Source organism: Onychomys torridus, chromosome 4 (assembly GCF_903995425.1).
Source record: "Onychomys torridus chromosome 4, mOncTor1.1, whole genome shotgun sequence".
Lineage (NCBI taxonomy): Eukaryota > Metazoa > Chordata > Mammalia > Rodentia > Cricetidae > Onychomys > Onychomys torridus.
In genome coordinates, this window is record NC_050446.1 from 124538114 (window position 1) to 124558930 (window position 20817).

The window sequence follows — 20817 nt, forward strand, 5'->3', positions numbered from 1 at the left end:
GGGATTCCCATCAGCTCCACCTCACCAGCACTGGAGTTATAAATGCTGACCACAATACTCTGTTTTTTCTTTTCTTTTCCTTTCTTTCTCTTTTCTAGTTAGTTCTAGGCACTGAACCCCGGTTCTCATGCTAGGACAGCAAGCACTTGAGTGACTTGAGCTATTGTCTCTCCCCGGCCCTCAGTATTTGTTTAGGCAGCTACCATTGTGTTTTCTGCAGTGACTACCACTTTACAGTCCTACTACCGATGTACATGTTTTCTTCTTCAGCAGGTGTTTTCGAGGGGGGCGGTTGTGGGGAGGAATATGTGAACTTTATTGAAAGTGCAATGAAACATGTTAAAAGCTTAAAAAAATGGAAAACTAAGACAGCTCCCCTCAAGCCCAGAAGGAGGAACAAAAAGGGCTCTTTCTAGATACTGCAGTTAAGAGGCTTTGTTTGTTTGTCTTCCTGCTGTTGGACTTCTCAGTGGTGTCACTGGGCTTGACCTCCAGGGTTCACAAAGATCTGTTGTCATAGCAGAGGCAGCAGTCCTCACAAAGGAGAAGCAGTGGAACTCACCATTTCTTCCTTCCTTCTTCTTTTTTTTTTTTTTTTAAATAAGAGAATGAGCATTAAGTGTTAATTCATTATAGTTTGGATTTTCATTTCCTTTTTTGTGGACTGTGGTACTGAGTATTAAACCAGAGCATTGTATATTCATTTTTATTTTACATTTAAATTATTTTTATGTGTATGGGCGTTTTCCCTGCATGTATATCTATCTGTGCACCATACTTGTGTAGTACCGCCAGAGGCCAGAAAAGGGGTCAGCTCCTCTTGTTAATGGAGTTACAGTTCTGGTTATTAGCTACTATGTGGCTGCTGGGATTTGAACTCCAGTCATTTGGAAGAGCCGTCAGTGCTCTTAACCACTGAGCCATTTCTGGCTTGGATTTTGGTGTCTCTATGCTTATTAATATTAAGTGTGGCTTATTGTCAGTCTATATATCTTTACATAAATATCTGTCTAGTTCCTTTGCCTACTTTAATTGGATTTTTGTGATTGTTACAGGAGTCCTTTATTTATTCTGGATATTCTTATCAGATTCATGATTTTCAGATATTTTCCCCCATTGCAGGAGTTGTCTTTTCACTCTGTTGATTATATTCTTTGATGCAAAAAAAATCCTAACTTTCGCAGTGGCACATACCTTTAATCCCAGCACTCGGGAAGCAGAGCCAGGCAGATCTCTGAGTTCGAGACCAGCCTGGGCTACAGAGTGAGATCCAGGACAGGCACCAAAACTACACAGAGAAACCCTGTCTTGGGGGAAAAAAAATAAATTCCTAACTTTGATAAAGGTTTTTTTCTTTGGAATATGTGTGTGTGTGTGTGTGTGTGTGTATGTGTGTGTATGTGTGTATATGTATATATATATATATATATATATATGTATATATGCATGTGTGGATGTGCATGGAGCCGGAGGTTAATGTTGGATGTCTTCCTCAGTCACTCCCTACCTTATTTTAAAAATATGTTTATTTAGGGAATGGAGAAATGGCTCATCAGTTGAGGGCTGGCTGTTCTACCAGAGACCCGGGTTCACTTCCCAGCACCCAAGTAGTGGCTCACAACAGTCTGTAACTCCAGTCCCAGGGCCTCTCTTGTGGCCTCAGGCACCAGGCACACTGTAAACCATGGAGCCATCTCTCCAATCCCAGGAGACTTTTTTTTTTTTTTTTTTTAATAGATTTGCTTCCCAAGTTATTTTCAGCCTCAGAAATTCAGATCTTTCCTACCTGGCATATTAAACATTCCAACAATTTTACTCCAACCAAAAGAGAATATTCAGGGCTTCTGAACACTTGAAAAGCTTGAAGTCATAATAGTTATGACACAGGTAGACCTTGTTTTTATTCTTTCTTACTTTACTTGGTGACATTATAGAGAAATAAGCATAATATTTTTTAAAAAACTGTAATTTTTCAAAGAGAATTTTGTTTTCATCTATGCTCTCTACCCAGCAGTGAACTACATAAAACAAAAAAATTTAGATGATTTGATAATTAACAGCCTACCTATTTTTTTAACCTTGGCCTGTAAGCCCATATTCATGGTAAGACATAAAAACTTGAGAAATGATTTATTTTATAACAATGTGTTTTCTTCTATCTTAGGTCTATCATTTGGCAAGTGTGCGCTTACGTGATTTATGTTTAAAACTTGATGTTTCAAATGAGTTACGAAGGAAGATCTGGACATGTTTTGAATTCACTTTAGTTCACTGCCCTGATTTAATGAAAGATAGGCATTTGGATCAGCTCCTTCTGTGTGCCTTTTACATCATGGCAAAAGTATGTATAGGATGGGAGAAGGTCTTTGCCCTAGTAGCCTTAATTTGAAGCATCCATAAATAGCTGTTAAACTGGATCCTTAGTTTTGTGCTACAAGCCAGTATTGCTTACCATTATTTAATACTTTCAAGCTACTACATTGTCTGGACTTTTCTGTGAGTTTCATAATAATCAGCTTTTCCACTTGATAAAACTATAGTTTGCCTTGGGCCAGTGAGATGGCTCAGTGGGTAAAGGTGCTTGCCATACAAGCCTGATAGCCTGAATTTGGTTTCTGGTACCCACAGTGGAAGGGAAGAAAGGGAAAACTGACTCCTGAACATTGTCCTCTGACCTTCACACATGTTCTGTGTCAGATATGCTCCTGAGTTCATATACACACCATCATTATCATCATAAATGAAATTCTAAATTTTTAAAAAGAATACACTGGTTTAAAGGAATTGGGAAATATGAATAGCTCATTTCCACCTCTACTTGTGACATCTCTGAGATAAAACGTAAAAGTAGAGTGAGCACTACATTCAGATGAGTAAGGCCCAGAGCTGGAAGTCACTGGGCTAAAGTTGCCCAGTAAAGCGCCAACACAGGCCCTCTTCATTCATAATCTGGTGTAGGATGCCTCTGTTTTTTTATTGCCTTTCATTTGTATCATGCTGCTTTGCAAGTAGTTTCTGCTTTTAGTGGCTACACCATGTTTTAGGTCATAAAATTAACCTATCTTGCTTGTTTTTTTAAAAGTTTGACATATGTGAGAAAAATCATTTATAACTTCTATTTTGACAATATATTGGCCAAACTAGCAATCTTAGCCAATGTATATAATTTTAAGACCTGATTTTTAAGCGTTTGAGGCAAAGGGTATGTTTCCAGACTCTTGTGACCTTCCTGTCTAGTATCTCTTTAAAATTGATATATAGGAGCTGGAGAAATGGCTCAGTGGATACAAGCACTAGTTGCTTTTCAAGAGGACCTGGGTTCAATTCCCAGCACCCACGTGGCTTTTATTTCCTCCTGTAACTCTAGTTCTAGGGGATCTGATATCCTCTTCTGGCTTCCTTGGCCCCCAGACATGCATTTGGAACATAGGCATTCACGCAGACAAACACTCAGACATATAAAATAAAAATAATTTTTAAAAAATCTCTATACAAAGTACTAATAAATGTTTTTAACAAAAATCATTTGTGTTTTTCCAGAAATCTATCAGAATTGAGGCTTTTCCACCTCTAAGTCATCATTACAGAAAATGGGGTCAGTGCTAATGGACAGTGAATCAGGGGAGGATTAATTGAAGCTGATGTTATGATAACACATTACAGAAGGGATTCCTCTGGGTCACTAATCTGTTTCCTTTCCTTAGGCCTACTGTGACTTCTAAGTATTAGAATTCCTACAAACTGTCTTAAAACATTCAAAACCTAATCCTATACTAACTACTGAGTTCTTTTATGAGTCACTGCAAGATATTTACTGTCCCATAGTAGGTGGTTAATTTACTTTTAATTAAGTCCTTAAAAGTAATAAAACCAGGGACTTCAGGGAGTTCCACAGGTCTGCGTTTCCTTCTACTGCTTTTCGTAAAATTCCTTTCAGTACAGTCCTGTCCTACCAGTTCTGGTGCTTTTTGATTAATGAAACTGTTAACTGTGTCCCCACAGGCCACAAAGACTGAACTTTAAAGGTAGCAAAAATCAGAATTGTATGTGGTTTTCAGTCATGATTTGGCCTGGGGTTAATGGCTTTCTGCAAGACTGCTCTCAATACCAACCTGTAATTGAAGTTTTTGTTCAGAGCCATTTTTCTTCCAAAAGCAGTTGATAAATGTAATTTTTCTTTTCCCTAGGTAACAAAAGAAGAAAGAACTTTTCAAGAAATAATGAAAAGTTATAGGAATCAGCCCCAAGCTAATAGTCATGTGAGTTACATTATTTTTCCTACTGTCCAAAAATAGTTTTTTTGTGTCATTTCTTTGCTGACAAGTCATATAAAAAGTAGTTGCTTGATAGTTTTACTGTAGTTTAGATATTCTGGTTAGTGGATGCCTGTAAACTCAAGAAATAGTTTCATTAAAGGACTGTCTAAATAGAAGCTGGAAATCTGACTCTTGGCGACTCACCCATATCATGCATATATTCTCATAAATTCTGGAGTAACTTCTGTTCATTTTAAGAGGAGAGACATTTTTTCACTAGAAAACCTAGAAAAAGATACATATAATAATATTTTATTGTTTGTTTGTTGGGTTTTATTTTGTTCTGTTTTTTTGAGACAGTCTCACCATGTAGCCCTAGCTGACCAGGAACTAACTATATGGACCAGGGTAGACTCAAATTCACAAAGACCTGCCTGCCTTTGCTTCCTAAGTACTGGGATTAAAGGTGTGCACCATAACAGTTGACTACTAATAACCTACCTACCTTTCTTTCTTTCTTTCTTCCTTCCTTCCTTCCTTCCTTCCTTCCTTCCTTCCTTCCTTCCTGCCTCCCTCCCTCCCTCCCTCCCTCCCTCTCTCTCTCTCTCTCTCTGTCTCTCTCTCTCTCTTTTTCTTTCTTATTTTTTTCTACTCGAGACAGGGTTTCTCTGTATAGCCCTGGCTGTCATGGAACTTGCTCTGTAGACCAGGGTGGCCTCAAACTCAGAGATCCGCCTGCCTCTACCTCCCAAGTGCTGGGATTAAAGGTGTACACTACCACTGCCCAGCCAATTTTAAGTTTTGTTGATAGCCCATATGAGAATTATTTCTTAACTGTCTTTATTTTGCTATTATTTGGATTTTGTTTAATTTGTATCTCTTTGTGACTGAGTGATCCTTCCCCCTCTGGCTTGTAGGTATATAGGAGTGTTCTCTTGAAAAGTATTCCAAAAGAAATTATGGCATACAATGGTGATTGTGAAATGACAGATGATGGTAAGTTATCCAACTTAATATGCTATACATAATAAATCTTTGACTACATTATATACAATATGGTAGATATCAGACAACATGGATTCATAATGTAGGAGGAATGAGCAATACAGTCTCATTGTTATTTCAGCATTTCTTTCTTTTTTTTTTTTTTTTTTTTTTTGAGCTGAGGATCGAACCCAGGGCCTAGCGCTTGCCTAGCAAGCGCTCTACCACTGAGCTAAATCCCCAACCTCAGTCTCATTGTTTTTAAAGATTTGCTTGTGTGTGTGTGTGTGTGTGTGTGTGTGTGAGAGAGAGAGAGAGAGAGAGAGAGAGAGAGAGAGAGAGAGAGGTGTGAAGGGAGGGAAGGAGGGAAAGAAAGTGATTGTAGGTGTGTGTGGAGACCAAAAGAGGGTGTTGGGACCCCAGAGCTGGCATTACAGGCATTTGTAATTTGTCTGTTGTGGATGTTGTGGATGCTCGGAACCAAACTGACCTGCAAGAGTAGTACATTTTTAACTGGTCCATCTCTCCAACTCACCACACCCGCTCTTTTTTCTTATATTGCTAGAGATTAAACCGAAAGCCTTAAGCGTGCTAGGCAAGCACTCTAACCACTGCACTACACTCTCAGACCTAAAGGCAATTTTTCAGTTTCACAGCTCTGTATCACTCTGGTGTTGGGTTGGTTAGTGTTGCTTGTCACCTAGTAAGCCTCCAGGTGCTATTCTGGGGGACTGTCATAAGGAGGTTGATTATGGTGGGCAAAGAAGAGCAGCAGCACCCATCCCTGAGCTTAGATCCTAGACTGCATAACATGAGGAAGCTCGCTGAGTGTGCACATCCATCATTCTCTGCATCTGACTGTGGATGCAGCGTGACCTGCTACCTTGACTTCCTGTCATGATGAGCTGTACCCTTGACCATTTGCCCAAACAAAGCCGTTCTCCTTACGTGCTTTCAGAGTATTGTATCTCAGCAGCAGGAAGAGTAATAGAAGTAGGTGTACTGGGATTGAACGTTGAAGAACTCAGTCAGCAGTCCCGTTGTGCTAAGTTTTTGTGGCAGCAACACACCTGAGAGAAACCATGTAAAAGAAGGGAAGAAGAAAAGAAGACAAGGTTGGTTCAGAGTTATTGTTCCCTAGCCAACTGACTTCATTATTTCTGGGCTGTCAGGAGGCAATCATCATGGTGGGGAACAGCAGGAAGGAATCTGAATATAACTATAAAGGCCCACCTCCAGGGACTTTCTTCCTTTAACTAGGTCCTATCTCCTAAAATTTCCACTGCCTCCCAAAATGATGCCACCAGCTGGGAATCGGATGTAAAATAGTCAAATCTTTCAGAATTGGACTATTTCAGGATTTGGAGACCTTATTTACTTCTTTTTACTTAAACATATTATTCCCGAGGCAATGTGAAATATATAAAAGGATAAACCATGTGGAACATCAAAGGCCCCTGGATTCTTTGCCTGTTCTGTGGAGTTTGTTTGCTTTTGTTTTTTGAGACAAGATTTCTAGCCCAGGCTGATCTCCTTGTGTGTCAGAGGATGGCCTTACAATTTTGACTCTTCCATCTCCTGAGTACTGTGATTAAATGTTTGTAGCACCATGCAGTTTATGGGGTGCTAAGAACTGAACCCAGGACTTGGAGTATGCTAGACAAGCACTCCATCAACTGAGCTACAGCTGTACCCCAAAAATTACTTTTGAAAAAGCATGCACAGGGACTGGAGAGATGGCTTAGTGGTCAAGATTGCGAAATGTTCTGGCAGATCACACACGTGGTTGTTTACTGTCCAGCAGTCGTCTCGGCTGGCCCCTGCCTTCTTCATCTTTAAGTGGCAAGGATCACAGCCTGAGTCTTCTCAATCTGAAGACTAATGACTGTACAAAGGCACCAGATGCAGTTGTTGAGAGTCCCTTAAGAAGCTGGACATAGATCTCTTTAACACGTGTCCCAAACAGTCCCCATGAGACATAGTACTGCTCCCCTTACGTTCTTTCCTCCAGTGTTCATATGTCATCTGGGGATGTAGAACTGTGTGTCTACTCATGACCATGGGATGGTTTGCCACCTTCTTTTCCACTTGCACTTTAAAGCCTGAGAAAAATTTCAAACCAAAGATCCATGTTAAAGTATTCATATTTTGAGAAAGAGGAGGGACTGTAAGAGCGTGAATTGTTGAGACCAAGATTGGAGAGGCACAGGGACAAATAGCCAAACGAATGGAAGCACATGAATTATGAACCAAAGGCTGTGGAGCCCCCAGCTGGATCAGGCCCTCTGGATAAGTGAGACAATTGAATAGCTTGAACTGTTTGGGAGGCACCCAGGCTGTGGGACCAGGACCTGTCCTTAGTGCATGAGCTGGCTGTTTGGAACCTTGGGCTTACACAGGGACACTTTGCTCAGCCTGGAAGGAGGGGACTGGACCTGCCTGTACTGAATCCACCAGGTTGAATTGAATCCCCAGGAGAGTCTTGGCCCTGGAGGAGATGGGAATGGAGGGGAGGGGCTGGGGGGAAGGTGGGAGTGGGGGCAGGAGGGGGGAGGACAGGGGAACCTATGGCTGATGTGTAAAATTAAAACACAAATAAAATAAAAAATAAAAATAAAAAAACTGAAATTTATAACTTAATGAAAATGTTAAATAATTACAGTTGATTCATGTGATGAGATTGACCTACAACAGCTATTACCAAGTTTCTGAGTTTATTTTCTGTTACTATAACAAGATACCTGAGACTGTATAGTTAAGAAAAAACAGAAACTTATATCTTTCACTTCTAAAAGTTGAAGAGCTCAAGGTTGAAGGACCATTTCTGGTAAAGGCCTTCTTGTTGATGGGGGAGATTCTGCAAGAGTCTGAAGTTGTGCAGAGTACCACATGGCAAAAGCAGCATCTCCAACTGCAGAGCCAAGTAGGCAGTTTGTGTATTGTATTCTATTTTAAGGACCGTGACCTTGCGGGGCTTTGTTTTGTTTTTAATTTTTTAAATATATATAGATGCCACACATATGTGCACCACTTGCATGTAGTACCATTGGAGGCCAGAAGAAGGCATCAGATTCCCTGGAACTGGATGGACTGTGAGCCACCATGTGGGTGCTGGGAACTAAATCCAGGTCCTCTGCAAGAGCAAAAAGTACTTTTAACCATTGAGCTACCTCTCTAGCCCTTGTCTATTTGATTTAAATTTTTTTTTGAAATTTATATATGTATACAGGTGCCCATGGAGGTCAGAAGAGCACCTTGCCAGAATGTTCAGGCCCTGACTTTAATTCCCAGCACTTTGCTGTGGGAGATGACATCCAAACTATGTCTGAGACCCTTTTGGAGTTTTCCCGGGGTTACATAGCCCTGAATTGTTTTAGTTTTCTAATTTTCCTAAGGCAAAGGCATGCTTCAGCCCTGTTGAAAATAACTCATTTTTGACATGCTGAATTTCTTTTAACTTGGCAATGTGTTCTTTACTCCTGTAAAGAAACAGGCCAGGCATGATGGCACACACTTTTACTCCCAGCACTCAGGAAGCAGAGGCTGGTGGATCTCTGTGAGCTCTAGGCCAGTCTGCTCTACAGAGCTGGTTTGAGGACAGCCAGGGCTGTTAAACAGAGAAGTCCTGTCTCAGGGGGGTGGGGGGAATAGGGGAAAACAGGTCATTCTTATACAAGTAAGCTGAAGTTTATATACTTTTCCCTAAACAGTGAGTAGACTGAAGCTCTGCCTGAAGTCACAATCTATTTCTGAGTGACACCAACAAATAGGAAACAAACAGGAAAACACTATAGGCAGACTTGAGAGTTCCTGTTTACAAGAGAAAACAAGAGTTCTAGAATGTGCTGGCCAGTTTGGTGGCTCATGCCTAATTTCCAACACTCTGGAGGCTGGGGCAGGGAGATGGCTGCAAGTTTGAGGTTACCTTCTACTACAGAAGACTGTCTCAACAAACAATAAAACTCTACTACTTGCTTGCCTTGCATTTGCAAAAAGATAAACAATTTTTTTTTTTTTTTGAGACAGGGTTTCTCTGTGTAGCTTTGGAGCCTTCCTTGAAACTCACTCTATAGCCCAGGCTGGCCTCAAACTCACAGAGATCCCCCTGCCTCTGCCTCTCTAGTGCTGGGATTAGAGGCATGCGTCGCCACCACCCAGCCAAACACTTCATCTTGATTTTCTTTTATTTTTTGAGCCATGGTCTCCCTATGCAGCCTTAGCTGGCCTGGACCTCTATGTGCTGCCATCAGAGATGTGTGCCATCATATCTGGCTCATTATGCTGCTTTCCTAGCCTGTGACTACATGCCTTGCCTTTTAGAGTCACTCCACCCTCTCCAGACAACCAGTGTGAGCATCTGTAGGCCTTCCGTACTCCCAAGTTCGGGGTTTTTCACTGCCTCTCATTTGTAGAGTTGCTTAAGACCTAATCAGAGCTGGTTCCCCTTTTATAAAGGCCAGAGGTGACAGTGAGCTCAAAAACTGCCCTTGTGAAATGTGTTTTCTCAACAGTCACTAGAGAGAAGAGCACCACATTCAGTCTACACAATTCCATTTTTCTAGATTCTGATTGGATTATTTGTTTTAACAAAGTCTCATAGTATATCTCAGGGTGGCTTGGACTCTTGATCCCCCTACCTCAGCCTTCTAATTGCTGGGATTACAGGCATGGACCACTACACTCCCGGTTTGATTTGTAAAGTGCGCAGAAAGATTTTTCTAAAAATAATAATTGCTTTTTATAAGGATTTGTATTTTCTTTTAATTTTGTTAGAAGGAATGTAATCCAAGTCACTAATGTAATATTAAAGAATACCTATCACAATGAAGAATTCTTCTTAACAGACATAGAAGATGCCACAAAGACGCCCAACTGTTGCAGTGAACCAGTGAAAGAGGAAAGGGGTGATCTTATCAAATTCTACAATACAATCTATGTAGGAAGAGTGAAGTCATTTGCATTGAAGTATGACTTGTCCAATCAGGACCATATAGTAAGTTTTTTTAAAATAATTTATTTATTTTATTTGCATTGGTGTTTTGCCTGCATGGACATCTGTGAACCTGTCAGACCTTGGGGTTACAGACAGTTGTGAGCTACCATGTAGGTGCTGGGAATTGAACCCAGGTCCTCTGGAAGAGCTGTCAGTGCTCTTAACTGCTAAGCCATCTCTCCAGCCCCCATACAGTATGTTTTAAGTCTTGCTACTTTTTTCAAAAAATTTTAAATTTTTAGTTTAAATATATTTATGTAATTTCTCCCTTATACTTTCAGTCCCTCCAAAGTCGTCCCCCTCCCCCACACTCCCTCTCAAATGGATGGCCTTTTTTTTTTGTTATTATAACACATATATTTTTATGCCCAGAGTCCAGACCCCCAAAGACCATCAAGAGACCAAACCTGATGCAAAAGCAAAGAGTCTTTTAGTGTGAGTTAACTGGGGACTCTCTATCCGTCTCTCACAGCAGTGGAGCAAGAGGGACCCCGAGTAGCAATGGGGCAGGGTATTTATGGGGGTAAAGCAAGAGGGGCTGAGGGTCTATGGGCTACATAGGAACAGACTCAGGATTGGTGCACCTCCAAGTAGGAGGTGCCTGTCCTTGGCTTAATTGGTCAGTTGCAGCTGCAGGAAAGGTGCTGTGGTTATTGTATTCTACTTTATTGTGAGCCTACTAGTTGTAACTTTTTTTTTTTTTTTTTTTTTTTTTTTGAGCTGAGGATCGAACCCAGGGCCTTGCTCTTGCTAGGCAAGTTCTCTACCACTGAGCTAAATCCCCAGCCCATAGTTGTAACTTTTAATTAGGTTTTTTTCTTTCCATGTGGAGACATCTGGTGGGGTTTTTTTAAGCAACTAGGGCTAGGCCCAAGGTCGGAGGCTCTAAGGCAGGGGGTCTGGGCAAGGACCTGGGTTCCGTGTGTGTGTGTGTGTGTGTGTGTGTGTGTGTGTGTGTGTGTGTGTGTGTGTGTGTGTGTTTAAAAATATAAATATAACCTGCTGAGTTCATTTGCTGTGGCATTTGTATGTATGGATCAGGACTGATCACTTAGTATTGGATAACTAGCAGACCCAAGAAGTAGGATTTTGTTTCTTTCCTTTTTTTTTTTTTTTTTTTTTTTTTTTTTGTGTGTGTGTGTGTGTGTGTGTGTGTGTGTGTGTGTGTGTGTGTGTTTGAGATTAGGACTCACTATGTAGCTCTAGCTGTTCTGTTCTGGAATTCTATGTAGACCAGGCTGGCTTCCAACTCACAGAACAGAGATCCACCTGCCTCTGTCTCCCAAGTGTTGGATTAAAGGTATGTGTAACCACAGCCCAGACTGGATTTTATTTCTTATTGCATTCAGCTGGTCTAAATCTTTTAATTGGAGAGTTTAGTCCATTTAGTCCATTAATGTTCTTAAGTTTTTGTTTCGAGTTATGTGTTCATTGCAGTTGTTTTATTGTTTGTCTGTTTTTTCTGTTTGTATTCTTAGTTATGCTTTGTATTTTATTAATGACAACCTTGTTTTCTTTCTAGAGTCTCTTGGCTATGCTTCTTCCTCTTTGTAGTGCAAAGTATTGCTTCCAGTGTTCGCCTTAGGATTGTTTTGGTGAACAAAAATCGTTCATTTATTTACTTACTTACTTATTTATTTATTTAGTGTGCTTTGGTGTTTTGTCTGCATGTATGTCTGTGTGAGGGTGTCAGATCTTGGAGTTATAGACATCTGTGAACTGTCATGTAGGTGCTGGGAATTGAACCTGGGTCTTCTGGAAGATCCATCAGTGCTCTTAACCACTGAGCTATCTCTTCAGCCCCAGAACATAAATCTTTTTGGTTTCTTCTTCAACCATGGCAGATAGTTTTGGTGGGTACAGTAATTTGGGTTGTGGGCTTTTTAGAATTTTTGAGTGCATTTCTCTAGGCTCTTCTGGCTTTTAAAGTTTCCATTGAGAAATCAGCTATTATTCTGATAGATTTATATATATATGTAACTTGTATTTTTTCTCTCTCAGCTTTCAATACTTTCATTTTATTTTATTTTATTTTATTTTATTTTTGTTCTGTGTTTGTGATATGCCTTGGGGAGTTTCTTTTCTGGTCTTGTCTATTTGGGCTTCTGTATGCTTCTTACATCTTCTTAGTTTGGGGAAGTTTTCTCATCTTCATATCTGGTCTGTGCCATTGCCCTAGATTCTCTTCCTTCAACTGTGTCTGTATTCAAAGATTTGGTTTTTTTCATGGTTTACCATAGTTCCTGAATAAATCCTTTTGTTGTGAGGTATTCACCAGAGAAGACTGCTTGGACGTGCGTTTAAGACAATAGAAAGTCTTTGCTAGCCGGCCAGCAACTAAACTGGGTGTTTGGGATCTCAAGCCTTTCCCAGGGTGAGATTGAACCACAAAATCATGCCCTGGGTTGACATATGTCAGTTAACAAGAACACTAGCCAAAAGCAGAACTACAGAAGCCAGAAAGCAAGATTAGTAAATTTAGAGAGTTTCCCAGAACTTTGGATTTTGATAGATTTGGCCTTTGTTTTAGTTTCGGCAGATGGTGCTGTGTGTGTGCCAAGCTTTCCAGCCTGAATGGTACTTTCATCATGGAGTCAGTTATGCTCACGTCTGGAACCCTGTTACACCTTTCCTCTGTGTGTGTGTGTGTGTGTGTGTGTGTGTGTGTGTGTGTGTGTGTGTGTTTGTTTGTTTGTTTTTGAGGCAGGGTTTCTCTGTATAGTTTTGGAGCCTGTCCTGGATTTCGCTCTGTAGACCAGGCAGACCTCAAACTCACAGAGATCTGGCCCAGCCCTTTTCCTGCATTTTTAAAAATGTTTTTATATTCTTTGCTTGCATGGTCTAACCTCTGCTTTGTCTTTGAAACCTGATATTCTAGTGTCTACTTGGTCTGTTCTACTTGTCAGATTTTTTCTGAGTGTCCTGATTGAAATATCAGTTTTCGTTCCGTCTTCATCTCAGCTGGGGCTTTCTTCAGTGCTCCTCTTCATGGAGTCCAGTGCTCACATCCGGGATTGCATTTGTCATTTCATTCAGCCTGTTCATGATTTCTTGGGCATCACTTAGAAATTTCTTTTCTTTATGTTCATCTTTATCAGTTGGTTATGGTTTGTTTTTGTTTCTGTAGTGGTAGAGGGGCTGGTTTGTTTGTATTATGATACTTGGAATTGAACGAGCCCCAAACCCTGTTCTTACCTTCATAGTATGAACACAGGATTCCACATGTTCCCAGCTTAACATTCCTGGTGATTTGTTACAGTTTTTTGTTTTGTTGTTGTTGTTTTGGAAAGATAGCCCAGGCTAGCCTCAGCTCATGAGTACTGGTGTTACAAACATGCCAGTGTGCCCAGCTTACCCAAAATCTTCAAATCTAGTTACAGGATTTCTCGGGTGATCCAAGAAGTTAAGTTTTAGTTTACCTATTAATCATTGATGAAAACAATGAGTAATAACTTCTTTTTGTCTTTTTCAGCCTTAAATAAGTTCTTAAAATGTAAATATCTTTTAACAAATAATTGCCATAAGGACAAAAAAATGTTTTTTTCCTTTTGTCTTAAAATATGATTTCTGGATTATTTTAGATGGATGCTCCACCTCTCTCACCTTTTCCACATATTAAGCAGCAGCCGGGCTCCCCACGACGCATTTCCCAGCAGCATTCCATTTATGTTTCACCACACAAAAATGGATCAGGCCTTACCCCTAAGACTGCTCTGTTGTACAAGTTCAGTGGCAGCCCTTCTAAGGTAAGGCCTTTGCTTTAGAACACCTCATGTGAACACTTGTTCAGTATTGGATTTTCAAGTAACTATGAAAAAGTTTGATTTCAAGTAACTTCCCTCTTAAAACTAGACTTCAGGGGGCTGCAGGGATGGCTCAGAGGTTAAGAGCACTGGCTGCTCTTCCAGAGGACCTGGGTTCAATTCCCAGCATCCACATGGCAGCTCACAACTGTCTGTAACTCCAGTTCCTAAGGATCCGACACCCTCACACAGACATACATGCAGGCAAAACACCAATGGGCATGAAGTAAAAATAAATAATTAAAAAAAAAAAGTAGACATCAGTTTATCAGGCAGCATTCATTAATCTTTTTGTTACAAAATTACCGCTAATAAAATATTAGCTATTAACTGTGGTATGCTTTGTTTGACCAGAAACACTACTACGAAGCTAGGCATGGTGGTACATACCTGTAGTCCCAGCACTCAGTTCTTGAGTTGTTTGAACAGTCTCAGAAGTGGGGCTAAAGAGGAGTGCTTAGACCTGTTGTTAGAGGGAAGGAGTTTATTTGAAAGATAACATGGACCAACACGAATTACAACATGGACCAACAAAACAGTGTGTGGGAACTCTAAGGAGAGTTCAAGCCCACCAGGCAGGAGAGGGGCTTCTTAAAGAACTCTAGAGAGCCAGGCTCCCTGCTTCTCTAGTACAGGGCAGGGAAGTGGATGGCAAGCAGGATACATGGCCACCAATACCCCTTTGACGTATCCTCCAAGCCTGCACATTCAACATCTCAAGAAAAAATCTCAGGCACCTTTAAGCCTGTTGCTGGAGATTCACAGAGTATGCTATCAATAGGGTGCCTGTCAATATGTATAGGACAGGAGGGCCTGATGCAGTTATTGTGGCCTGAGCAGCAATCTGATATGCATTCTAACAATGCTGAGGCAGGAAGATTGTGATTCAAGTCCAGCCTGGACTACATAGTAACATACTGTCTTCCCAAAAAAGCAATATGTTTAGTTCTGCAGATGTTCCAAGCATTAACCAGTCCCTGAGTTTGATCCTACTACCACAAAAAGAGAAGTGGAAAAGAGAGCTTACATTCAATTGATACAGTTATTTTGTTTTCTTGTTGTTTGTTGACATTTTAAAACTGGTTTTCTCTGTGTAGCCCTGCCTGTCCTGGAACTTGCCCTGTAGACCAGGTTGGCCTCGAACTCATAGAGATCCACCTGCCTCTGCTTTCTCAGGGCTGTGATTAAAGGTGTGTGTGACCACTGCCCTGCTAGTTGATACAACTTAATCCATTGCTACCCATGTAGCATTTCAGGGAATATTAGGATGTCTGTTTTTGTTTTGTTTTGTTTTTTGAAACAAGGTTTCTCTATGTGTAGCCCTGGAACTCACTCTATAAACCAGACTGGCCTTGAACTCATAGATCTGCCTGCCTCTGCCTCCCAAATGCTGGGATTAAAGGTGTCCACTACCACCACCTTTTTTTTTTTAAGATGTTTTTTGTTTGTTAATTTTTACTTTATTATTTTACGTGAATGTTTTGACTGCATGTATATCAATGCATCACTTACGTGCATGGTGCTCTTGGAGGCTAGAAGATGGTATCAGATCTCTTGGAACTGGAGTTTTGGACAGTTGTTAGCTGCCATGTGGATGCTGGCAATTAAACCTGAGCCTCTGGAAGCGCACCTAGTGCTGTTAACCACTGAACCATCTCTCTCTATATATAGCCCCTGTTTAGTGTTTTTTGTTTCGCTTTGTTTTGAGAAATGTCTCAATGGATTGTACAAGCTGCCCTCAAACTTCTGAAGATTCTAATCCCATGCTTATATGAGAATGTTAATTTTAAAGAATGGCTTTGAAAGTTAAGTGCATTAGATAGGTGACAGCTAGGTTAGTGAAAAGTTATAAAACAGGGGCCTCCTCTTATGTCTACATATATATATATTTATTAAAATCTTTTTCATTTTACATACCAACCCCAGTTCCCCCTCCCTCCCCTTCTCCCGCTCCTCACCTCCCTCCCATTCTACCCCCATCCACTCCTCAGAGAGGGTAAGGCCTCCCATGGTAGTCAACAGAGTCTGGCATACCAAGTTGAAGGAGAGCCTAGCCCCTCCCCATTGTATCAAGGCTGAGCAAGGTATCCCACCACAGGGAGTGGGCTCCAAAAAGCCAGATCCTTATGTCTACTTTTATGGAGAAACTAGCTCCATCTTCACCCTGTGCACTGATGGAAGCATGTCAGACATAAGCTTTTTCAGTATATCTGAGACTTCACAGCAGCATCTTAAGTTTCCAAAAGCCATAAATATTATTTGGACAAATTGTATCAGTGCAATAACAAGCTCCTTAACTCCACACTTACAGTACTTGTCAAAGAAAATTGACCAAGATGAGACTTGTGTTTCCTCCTCCATGATTTATTCCCCATATGGTGTTTAGAAGATATTAGACGGTCTGGGATCCAAGGCAGTGATTCAAAAGCCAGAGTCAGAATCACCCAGGGAACTTGCTGAAACTAGTATTGTCCTGCAGACTTGTGGAATCACAAAGAGCTAGCAGGCAGGTCCAGGTATAACATTCACTCTAGACACCTGGGATGAAGTTTCAGGAACCACTTCTCATGTACCTATGATACCAGCATCACCTAGGATGACTCACAGACCCCCCCCCCCACACACACACACCAGCTAAATCTGAGTCTTTACATTATCAAGATTCACAGACAACCAGTAAGCAAGTTTAAGTTTTAAAGCATTACCATGTGAAGTCAAACATAGTGGTGCATCAGTCAGAAGCAGACAGACTTGTAGTAGTTCAAGGCCAGCCTGGGCTATATAATAAGACCCTGTCTCAGAGAAAAGAAAAAACCAATATGTTGGCTCAGAAGGTTAATGCCCTTCCCACCAAGCCTGATGACCCGAGTTACATCTCTGGGACCTATGTGATAGAAGAAGAGATGACTCCTGCAGATTGTCCTTTGATGTCCACCTGTATGCTGTGACATGTACCTACCCCCGCCCACAACAGAGACAAACACACAAACAATTTAAATATCTATGCAGTATGTGTATTTTATATTTATATGAATATATAATTACTATATACTATATATTATAAAGTATGCATACCATATACTATATTATATAGTACATACACTGTATTTATGTTATACTACATTGTATCTTATATATGATATACAATGCTGTATGTATGTATGTGTGTATGTGTGTGTGTGTGTGTGTGTGTGTGTATGTATATGTTACTCTGCTCTTTCAGAGGACCTAGGTTCAATTCCCAGCACCCACATGGTGGCTCACAACCATTTCTAATGCCAGTCTTGGGGGATCTGACCTCTCTTCTGGCCTCTGTGGGCACCAGGAGTGCACATGGTATCCATGCATATATGCAGACAAAACATTCATACACATTAAATAAAGAATGAATGAATGAATGACAAGTTTTAAAAACAAACATAAGCTTGGGATGCAGCTGGTCAGCAAGTTCAGTGAGGAAAGCACTTGCTGCACAGTCCTGATGTCTGAATTCTGTCTCAGAAACTCACAAGGAAGGGAAGAACTTACTTCCCAAAGTTGTTCTCTGACCTTTGTACGTATGCCATGGTAATAGTGTGCCCTGCACACACGCGCGCGCACACACACACACACACACACACACACACACACACACACACCATGGACTGCTAGACCTACCTCAAAACATCTGACTCAGAAAGTGCTTGGTAAGGCTTGTGGATTTGCATTTCTAACATCAGCTGCTCCGTGCCTCTGCTATTTCTGTCTGCAGGTTACATTTTGAGAACTACTGTTAAAAAGTACATCTTCTTTTAAAACCACTCAAGAAACCACCTCTTTAGGTTGATTTAGATTCAAAAGATAATCTTTACACTAGTGCTTAGATTAGGGCAGAAGATAGAAAGGAGAAAGGCTTAGTTAGCTTAGTTCGTTACTTACAATTTCTCTTTTTCCTGTCTTTTACACATGCCCTCTTGTTTTTGTAGAGTTTAAAAGATATCAACAACATGATAAGACAAGGTGAGCAGAAAACCAAGAAGCGTGTAATAGCCATCAGTGGAGATGCAGAATCACCTGCCAAACGTCTCTGCCAAGAGAACGATGATGTTTTACTTAAACGCCTTCAAGACGTTGTCAGTGAAAGAGCAAATCACTAACAGCACTCCTTTTTCTGACCGAAGCACTTTGGTGGTGTTCTAAAGAAAGTTGGGGCCTCCATCCTTCACACTCTGTCACTGGGTTATACAAAAACTTGCACCAAAAGTAAGTTGCTTTTTAAAAACTTTTATTCAAAATGTATCTGACAGACATGTATTTTCAGTTAGATTAGAAAAAAAATATTTTAAGTGCCTTTATAAATATTAATATTTTTAAAAATTTTTGTTCTTTGGGTTACTTTTTAGGATGAATTAAGGAGAAACTATTTTTTAGCTGTCTTTTCAAAATGATCAAATGTCTCCTGTACTTTTTCATATGAGGTCAGTGAGTCTTCTTTGAGTTGCTTGTACTGTCTGCTCATGTTGAAAGTCAGGTTAGCTTCCACAATATGTGGATTCGGTGATGCACCAGCCTGCCTTGGGTCCGCTGTAGTAGCACATCAGGTGTCACCACCATGCTAGATATCTGTGCCCTTGTCTTCTTCCCCTCATAAGTACAAGCAGCTCGGTCCCTGAGCCCTGCACTGCCCCAATCCCTGTTTTCTAGTCCTGGGCCCTCTTAGTCTGATGTTACAACCCAATGAAAGGGACATTTGCTCCATTTTTAAAACTACTAGATGGTTTTGATTTTCATGATATTACCTTAATTATTATATGTGATTGTATTCGGTTATGTAGTTTTCAAAATAAGAAACTGTTTCTTAATCTAGTAGAATAAAATTCAGATAAATGAGAAATTAAATTTCATTAGTAATGTAGCATTATGGTAAGATCATCCATTCTTGTTGGGCACAGTGGGACATGCCTATAATTCCAGCAACACAGGAGAATTGCTGGGAATGTCAGGCCAGCCTGGCTAGTAGCAAGTTCCCCAGTAACTTGGGCTATATAGCAAAAGCCTGACTGAAAAAGACAGCTTTCATTCCTGGAAATATTTGAAGCTTTCACATTCAAATTACTTCATGCCTGAGAGTCGGAATGTTCTAGATCAAGAGCCACTTTTTCTTTCTGTCTTATATTACTCTTTGTCCCGATAATTATGGTTTCTTGTGAGTTTTCCACTGGGGTTTAACTCCTGGATCCCCTTGAAGGTCTTTCCACACTGGAGGTATAGCCTTCTAAAGAATCAGGTCTTTAGTGTTCACCTTTTCTTGTGTGTTTCTAGAATCTGAAAGGATGTGAATAAGCCATTTTTAATTAATATCTAGATGATGTATCCATATAAATATTTTAGCTACAAACTTATTTTTTTTAAATATACAGTGTTGACCTGGCAGTCTAGCTCAGCATAGTGTTTAACTTATCCAAAATTAGCTAATTTGAATTATTCCAAGATTTGACTGCCAATTAATGATGAATGGTAACTGAAATTTTATTTTTAAATTTTAAAAAGATTTGGGTTATGTTTTATTTTGCTGAAAATTGTATTCTTGTGTTTTGTGTAGTATCTACACATGTTGAAATAAGCCAAATAATAGTCTGTCTTGAATCCTTGTACATATTTCTATGTAGCTATAACTACTGTATCACTTCCATTATTAATGTACAAAATATAAATGTGAATTTATTCAATAACTATGTTATAAAACTTAAGACATGTTTTTACCAATTTTCAGGACTTTGTATTAATGTACATAAAACAGTATAATAAAAATTAAAATTTTAGAAACCACTGAACTTTTTACTATATTATTAGAGGTTGATGTGCAGCCATCTAAAATTCATGTATTGGAGTTGGAGAGATGTCTCAGCTGTCAGGAGCACTGGCTGCTCTTGCAAAATACCAGAGTTTGGTTCCCAGCACCCACACTGGGCATCTTACAACAGCCTATAACTCCAGTTCCAAGGGACCCAATACCGTCTTCTAGTCTCGAAGGGCAACTATATGCATGTATGTATGCACACACATACTCATGGTGATGCTTTGAATGAGATACCTCCCACAGGCTCATATGCCTCAATAGTTGGTCTCTAGTTGGTGGAACCCTTTAGGAAGGATTAGGGGGTGTGGCCTTGTTGGAAGAGATATGTCACTGGGGGAGGGCTTTGAGGTTTCAAAAGATTTGTGGCATTCCCAGTCTGTTCTCTGCTTCTTGCTTGCGGTTTGAGATATAGGCCTCAGCTGTTCCCACCCTCATGCCTTCACTCTATTAGACATCATAGACTTTCACCCTCTGAAACCATAAACCCAGTTAAACATTTTTTTTTTATAAATTTTTTTGGTTTTTTTTGTTTTTGTTTTTGTTGGTTTGGTTTGGTTTTGGTTTTTCTTTTAAATTTTGCAGGGGAGGGTTGCAACGGCAGAGGACAGATGTAGTGGGTGGAGGGGAGATGAGTGGCATGGGATGATGCATGATGTGAAATCCCACAAAGAATCAATAAAGCAGAAAAAAAAAACAAGTTGTCTTGTGGTGATATTTTGAACTAATAAAATTTGCCTGAAGATCAGAGGACAGAACAAGCCACTAAATTAAACATAAAAGTTGGGGAGTAGTGTACACACCTTTAATTCCAGCACTTGGGATCACACACCTTTAATCCCTGTACTAGGAAGGTTGAGTGAGACAGGAAGTGATATGGCTGGGCAGAGAAAGGAATGTAAGGCAGGAAGAGACAGGAACTCAGTCTCTTTCAGGCTGAGGAGT

The 20817-nt window shown here is 40.3% G+C and overlaps 1 protein-coding gene across 3 annotated transcripts in view; it reads left to right on the forward strand.

Annotated features, from left to right (window-relative positions):
* The window catches only part of Rbl1 (RB transcriptional corepressor like 1), a 58004-nt gene extending 38195 nt beyond the window's left edge, over positions 1 to 19809 (forward strand). For 2 of the 3 annotated variants that reach the window (XM_036186109.1, XM_036186110.1), the window contains exons 17-22: positions 2165 to 2341; positions 4188 to 4259; positions 5174 to 5252; positions 10085 to 10233; positions 13815 to 13979; positions 18002 to 19809. In XM_036186109.1, coding sequence (XP_036042002.1) covers positions 2165 to 2341; positions 4188 to 4259; positions 5174 to 5252; positions 10085 to 10233; positions 13815 to 13979; positions 18002 to 18172 — 813 coding nt within the window. In that variant the 3' untranslated portion in view covers positions 18173 to 19809. The remainder of the gene's footprint in view (positions 1 to 2164; positions 2342 to 4187; positions 4260 to 5173; positions 5253 to 10084; positions 10234 to 13814; positions 13980 to 18001) is intronic. The other variant, XR_004944806.1, reaches the window with a different exon arrangement.
* Positions 19810 to 20817: the final 1008 nt, after the last annotated feature.